This window comes from Panthera uncia, chromosome D1 (assembly GCF_023721935.1).
Source record: "Panthera uncia isolate 11264 chromosome D1, Puncia_PCG_1.0, whole genome shotgun sequence".
NCBI classification, from domain to species: Eukaryota; Metazoa; Chordata; class Mammalia; order Carnivora; family Felidae; genus Panthera; species Panthera uncia.
This window is the reverse complement of record NC_064808.1, coordinates 52,118,670-52,126,478: the sequence shown is the minus strand read 5'-3', so window position 1 is coordinate 52,126,478 and position 7,809 is coordinate 52,118,670. Positions and strand designations below refer to the sequence as shown.

The 7,809-nt window shown below is 37.9% G+C and overlaps 1 protein-coding gene across 1 annotated transcript; it reads left to right on the top strand.

Moving 5' to 3' along the window:
* The first annotated feature begins 5,214 nt into the window (after positions 1–5,214).
* Positions 5,215–6,165, top strand: LOC125916983 (olfactory receptor 51H1-like). Its single transcript, XM_049623247.1, has one exon. It carries the CDS (start codon positions 5,215–5,217, stop codon positions 6,163–6,165), a length of 951 nt encoding a protein of 316 aa, XP_049479204.1.
* Positions 6,166–7,809: the final 1,644 nt, after the last annotated feature.

Here is a 7,809-nt window from a genome sequence, read left to right as displayed (position 1 = left end):
TTTCTTTCTTTCTTTCTTTCTTTCTTTCTTTCTTTCTTTCTTTCTTTCTATCAGAGAGAATTGTAAAGATTAGGCACTAAAGTATATTTGCATTTTTGTATAGCAAGTGAGGTACCATTCACATGGGACTGAGACGAATTCTATATTTGGATGGTTGCCATCACAAGTTTGCATTAGGGAAAAGTAGGTCCTCTGAGATCAAGACAAAGAAGAGCAAAATGCCCAGAAGATGAAGTCTGTATAACTGTTGGCCCTGGGGACATCTCCAGGAAGCTTTGTCTCTAGAGGATTACTTCACAGGGAATTCTAGACTGGTGCTGCTCGTTTTAAATCTCTGGCCATACTGCTATGGTGGCCAGCATAGCATCTCCTAGACTAGGCTTTGGGTGAGTTGGGGAATAAACTGAGGCCTGGGTAGTGCTTTCTCTGAGGATACTTGCACAGAATGGAGGGGACTGTGGTTATGGAGAATTCATAGAGAAATCATTAGAAGTCATGACTGAATGGATGTGGTGAAGGAGGTAGGATCCGTTAATCCCAGTATACTGTTTGATCTGGACTTTGAATTTGATGGCAGAAGTTGTCCTTGTGGAGAAAAGCTTATCATTTCCTATAGGACTAAATAGAACTTCATGGGGCACCTGGGTGGCTCAGTTAATTAAGCGCCTGACTCGGTTTCAGCTCAGGTCATGATCTCATGGTGAATTCTAGCCCCAGGTCAGGCTCAGTTCTGCCCTGAGGGTACAGAGTCTGCTTGGGATTCTCTCTCTCTCCCTCTCTCTCTGTCCCTCCCCTCCTTGTGGGCTCTATGTCTCTTTCTCTCTCTCTCTCAAAATTAAAAAAAAAAAGCTTAAAAACAAAAGGACTAAATGGAATTTCAAAGCCTAGTGTTTAGAGCACCTGGATTTAAGTTTTAGTTTTGGGATTCAAGTCACGTTAATTAACGTCTCTGACTCTTGTATTACTCATGCATACTGACAACAGTACTTTTCCCATAAGGTTTTTTTGACCATTAAAAGAGGTAGTGTATGTAAAGAGTTAAAAACAGAGCCTAGAGCATAAATAAGCATTCAATAAATCTTAGAATTTTTTTTATTATTAAAGAACTAAAATAATTTTAAGTGTCTGCTCATTATACTTTGCATTGTCTCAGTTTTGTCAAGAATATTTTTTCAGCAAGAATTATTTTTCCATTTCCTTTACATTTTTCATTAAAATAGAAATAACTATTCTAACTAGTCCATGGCTCCTACCAAGGACACATCAAGGGGGCATAACTATGCTTCAGCCTGCAGCTCAGACACTTTAATAAAGAGTATATTATGATCATTTCTGTCCTTCAAAGAATAGCTCTTCTACCTGGCTGCCTGGGTGGAAAAGAGCATTGAATTATAGTTCCATAGTGGATAGAAAAGACTCTTGTTGCCTACCTTCTCCTCCAGCTCCATCCCCAAATATGCTTCATAAGCCACAGAAGCTCCAGTCCTTTTGTTGTGTGGAAAGTTTAGGTTTGATCCTGTCCATGGTGTGTAACTAATATTGATGGAGAGAGTTAAGCTGTGTCCAGCTGGGGATACAAACTGAAATATTGACCCATCTGTAAAGCATGTCTTTGTTCAACCCTGGGCACACATTCCTCCCCTATATCTGATCTTGTTTTTCATGTGTTCTTTGATAAGGAAAGAAGTTGCTCCTTTTGGTCCTCTGATTACAATGGCATGCCTAGCACTTAGTAGGCATTTGACAAATATGAAGTCATTAATCATAAATTAACTAAACATGAAAAGCTTTTCCTGAATTCTTTAGATCTTAAGGAATCAAGAATCTAGTTTGTAATCCTCATCTTGAATTCTGGAAGGACTGTGCTGGCCTTTGGGATTGAGCACCTCAGATGGTCAGTGTGGTGTTGCTTTTGGGGTTCTAGTCCCTCAGAATCACTTGTCCTTATTCTTCTCTTCTCTTACTGATTTTAACTACCCATGACTCCTACTAGTACATAATTCTTTCATATCTGATTTATCTAGGATCTACTTCCAATAAATTCTTTACAGTAAGCATTCATAATTAGGTGCAGAATCACTGAGCACAGATCCATAGGGTTCCCCATCGTGAGCACTGAAACAGCCATCACCTGCAAGCCACTGATTTTCAGTGTTGGGCTAAATTGGCTGAGGGATGGAGAGGTTTAGGTAATATAGAATTTGATAAAAAAATATGAATGATATATGGGTAGGTAGATACATTTATCAGCACATAAATAGATTTCATGACATAAATACTTTGAAAGGTAATTTTCACAGTTAACTAAACACTAAAAAATTTATAGATAATAGATAAATATTGATTAAAGCTGCAATTTAATGAGTGTTTTTTCTATGCCTGTTCTCATCCAAATGCCCTATCAATATTACCAGTGAATACTTTTAACTATCCCATGGTAGGTACTATTATTTTCATTTTCATTTTAAAGAGGTAAGGAATGAAGCACAGAGATTAAGTAACTTGTCCAAAGTCATAGAACCAGGATTCAAACCCAGGTTATCTATCTCCAAGGTTTTTTAGTTTTAAAACTATTTTCTTAGTTAAATTTCCAGAAAAGAGACAAAGAGAAAAATATATAATGAGACACAAGTTATGCAGTATATAGGTAAAAGACCCACAAAACCAAGTGGATCTAAGAGTTCTCAAGATGTCAGCCAGAATGTTGGGATCCTTTAAATCTGTATTCTGCTGGACCAATTTTCCAAATTCCAATAGAAATTTCTACAATGATGGAAATCTTCTGTGTCTGTATGACACAGTTCAATGGCCATTAACCTTATGTAGTTATTGAACACTTGAAACATGGCTAGTACAACTAAGGTACTGATACTTAATTTAATTTAATGAATTTAAATGTAAATAGGCACAAATGTCTAGTGGCTACAATATTAGACGGTGTAGAACTAAACTATTGACTTACAGGAAACTTGGAATAACTCTATTCTATCTCTATTCATGCCCAAGCATCCAGAGCTCTTTGCTCCTTGTGCTTTGTCTAGTAACTTTTCTCCTTTTTGTGACCCTAGGTTCCTATTCCATTTTCTCTAATGTGAGTCTTGAGATGGGCTTCAATAATGTATGAATTCACTTAATTTTTATACACAACTTTGTGTGTGCATGTGTGTGTGTGTGTGTGTGTGTGTGTGTGTGAACATTCTTATTTGGGAGACTCTTTATGAGATTCTCATAGGGTTATAACTCAAAAAACATTAAGAGCCACGATAGTACTACTCTTTCTTTTAATTCTAAACTCTTATTAGTTGTGGCTACACTGGACCAAAAAGTGATTAGTTCAGCTGCACATTTGGATATATTTTCCTGAAGATAATAGCAAATAATTGAAATAGAAGAGAGCTGTGTGGCACCAAAATTTTCATATTGATCTTTGTCAATGCAAGTGCTAGGCATTAATGTCTAGAATAGCCCATAGATCCATGTAGGCTTTACTCAGAGTGGGAAATATAGTTACTGGTAACTCAAGGTGGAGTTTATACAACAGCCACATAGAAATATGGGCAGAGAAGGAGAAGTCTTTATGGAGGCCCAGGGAAACTTAAGTCCAGTTGAATTTTTAACACCGGGAACAGTGACTTCACCAATCCGACCAATGTTTGAACTTTGTCTTTTGGGACTTCTCCATGTGTGGAATTAATTTCATTTCATTCATTTCATTTCTAGAGATTTTTAAAAAATTTTTATTGATTTTTGAGAGAGAGAGAGAGAGAGAGAGAGAGAGAGAGAGACAGAATCCGAAGCAGGCTCCAGGCTCTGAGCTGTCAGCACAGAGCCCAACGTGGGGCTCAAACTCACAAACCATGAGATCATGACCTGAGCTGAAGCCAGACACTTAACCAACTGAGCCACCCAGGCGCCCCTCATTCATTTCATTTTTTACCAAAGAAAAAAGTCCTGAGTAAATGAGACTGAATGGGAAGAGTTGGAAAGTTTCTGAAAAGGAGCTAAAGCAACTCTTCTTTGGTTTCTCTGAATATTAGTTTTCTACTTATTCCATAACACATTACCACAATGTAGTGGCTTATAATATACATAGTTACTATCTTACAGTTCTTAAATTCAGAAGTCCCAGAAGACTGGTCTAAAATCAAGGTGTTAGCAAGTCTGCCTCCCTTTCTGAAGACTCCAGGGAAAATTCTGTTCCATTGCCTTTCCAGCTTCTAGAGGCTACCCACATTTCTTGGCTCTTGGTCCCCTTCCTTCATCTTCACCAGTTGAGCTGAGTCTTTCTCATGCTGCTATCTCTCTGGTTCTCTGCAGCTGGGAAAATTTCTTGTTTTAAGGACTCATATGATTAGATGTGGCCTACTTTGGTAATCCAGGATAATCTCCACATCTTGAGATCCTTAACGTTAATAACATCTGCAAAGTCTCTTTTGCCATGCAAGCTAACATATTCACACATTTCAAGAATTAGGATGTGCACATCCTGGGAGACCCCTATTCTGTCTACCATAGTGGGTCTTTCTAAAGTTCTTTGGCAGCCAGAGTAACTTCTCCTTCCATCATCTGCTGCAAACTCAGTCCTTTTAGTACCCACAGACTCCCAAGAATGCAGAAGGGCAGAGCTTTAAAGAGTACTTTAAAGGTAAAGAGTAACTTTCATTCTCTGTCCCATATCATGCAGGTAGAAAAATTAGGTTCCAAAAGAGCATTATGTGTAAATTACAACAATTTAAGATCACAATTAAGATACACACACATATACACACATCTGCATGTCCGTGTTTATGAACAGCCATTAGGTCACATTTGTGCTTGCTAACATTACCTGTTTGGTTCATTACCCACGTGAATGTACAATATAAAATTCTTCCTTAGCAAAGAAGCAAGTCAGCTAACTCCTTGATGTTTCCAGATGAATTATATTCCTATTGGGTGCAGGTGTTGGTTGAAGTTTTTCTTTTCCTTTCTCCTAAGTATTCTAGCATATGATGATCACTAATAGGAATTATTGCCTCATGGAGTAGGACCATCAATTTCTGTATCAGACTGTGATACAGAATACTAATGTGATACTAATACATGAGTGTATTAGAATAATATTTAAGTCACTCCCTCTTATGGCTACCATCTCAATACTTATTGCTACTGATTCTAATTGAAGCTGTTTGACTTAATGAGTTCTTCTGTTTTTGTGCAGACCTTCATTCCACTATGTCACTGTTCAACCAAACTATTCATAACCATCAGACCTTTACCCTGATTGGGATTCCAGGAATGCCGGAGAAAGACTTCTGGATGGCCTTGCCCCTCTGCCTTCTTTACAGTACCACATTCCTAGGTAATTTCATTATCCTTGTTGTCATAAAGGTTGAGCGAAGTCTCCATGAACCCATGTATTATTTTCTGGCTATGCTAGCTGCCACTGACCTTAGCCTTTCATTATCTTCCATGCCCACCATGATAATTGTTCACTTGTTTGACTGGCGCTCAGTAACCCTTGATGTCTGCATCACTCAGATGTTCTTTATCCACAACTTTGGAGGAGTGGAATCAGGTGTTCTGGTCGCCATGGCCTTTGATCGCTTTGTGGCTATTCGCTTCCCTTTGCGCTATGCTACCATTCTCACTCATGGAGTCATCATCAAAATTGGAGCAGCAGTCCTGCTACGGAGTGTGAGTATAGTGCTCCCTGTGCCTTTCCTCATCAAAAGGCTACCTTTCTGCCACTCCAATGTCCTTTCCCACGCATACTGTCTCCATCAGGATGCCATGAGGCTTGCCTGTGCTGACACCCGTGTCAATAGCATCTATGGTCTGCTGGCTGTGATCTTCATCATTGTACTAGATGCCTTGATCCTTTTGATTTCTTACTTTCTAATCCTCCATGCAGTACTGGGCATTGCTTCCAGAGAAGAGAGACTTAAGGCTCTTAATACCTGCTTCTCTCATATCTGTGCAGTACTGCTCTTCTATGTGCCTCTCATTGGCATGACTCTGATTCACCGCTTTGGGAAGCATTTGTCACCAATAATACCCACACTTATGGCCAATATCTACCTGCTGCTCCCTCCTCTGCTCAATCCTGTTGTGTACAGTGTTAGGACCAAGCAGATCCGGCAGCGGATTGTCCGAGCATTCTGTGGAAACAGGATTGGCCATTAATGGCATCTATGAGTTCTGTGCAAATGCAGTCAAGTCAGGGAAGGGTATCCAATGCGGTACTGTCCAATAGAATTTCCTGCAGTGATGGAAATCTCTGTTATTTAGTGCATAACCACTAGCCACACATAGCTATTGAGCATTTGAAACTTTGATAGTACAACCAAGGAACTGAATTTGTTACTTTTATTTGATTTTAATTAATTGAAATATAAATGCAAATGGTCACATGTAGCTAGTAGCTACTGTATTGAACAGTACAAATATGAGTTATCATATGCCCTTGCATAATGGTTTTGATGAAAGCAATAATTTATCTTAAGTAAACTGATAAAAATATGCATTTTCCTTTCTTAAAATGGTATATAACAGCTTACCAACATTCTGAAAAGTTTTCTTTCTTTAAGTAATCTCTATACCCCATGTGGGGCTTGAACTCACAACCCTGAGATCAAGAGTCACATGCTCTTCTGACTGAGCCAGCCAATCACTCCACAGCTTATGAACATTTATATAAAATAAATGTATAAATAAATAATACTAAATAAATTTAGTATCGGTTTTAATCAACTTTTGACAAATGGATAGAATCACGTAACTACCACTGACACCAAAATACAGAAAATTCACATCACTCTCCAAAATTCCCTCATGCCACCTCTTTGTCATCAACCCCTCTATCCATACCCACTCACTCCTGGCAAGAACTGATTTATTCTCCATGCTTGTAATTCTCCTTTCTCCAGGGTATCTTGGACCCTGCAGTGTGTAGTCTCCCATGTCTGGCTTCTTAGCATCATGCATTTGAGATTCATTCATGTTGTAGTATGTATTGGTTGTTTCTTCCTTTTTATTGCTGAACACTTCCATTATATGTCATTAACAATCTTTTAAAGAAAAATTCCCAGATTATTTTTGCTCCATTATAATCACTTTGGTATCCAACACTTAACATAGGACATTTCTGTTCTTTTGCTTTTTGTGTTTATTTGTATGTTCTTTGAGTATTTTTTATAAATATAAGGTGTGTATGTGCAACAGGTTGAAGCAAGAGAGAAAAATATTAAAATGAAAGTAACAAATGAGGAGTATGAGAGAATGGTGCCCTCAATGAACTGGAAGAATAGGAAACTATACATATACTTTAAATTTTAATTTTATTTCCACTTCATTTTTGTCCAGAAAGCTTTTCTGACATGGCTGTAATTATGTTAAGAATTTCTCATACTGTACCATAACTTACTAATAGTATATCTTCCCTGCTATTCTGTACACTTCATAAGAACAGGGACCCTTTTAACTTCATTTAAGTCTATCCCAGGTACTTAATGTAGTTCAGAACATATATGATATACGCTCAACATGTATTTTTTAAAAATTAACAGGTGAATGAAAACTGAACTTTATCAAGATTGATTCCATGCTTCCAAACCTCTTTGTCCCATTTAGTATTAGTAAGTCTCATTTGAAATTTCTAGAGCCACTCATTTTTGCTGATGGGAACCAGTGGAAAGGGGTGGTGTTTGCATATAAATATGAACATTACCTACCAAGTAACTTTATGGAGTTTCTTAATCTCTCTACATACTCATTGGGATCAATATCTTTCTTCAGTGTTCCCAATAAAGATACAAGAATATGGACAGG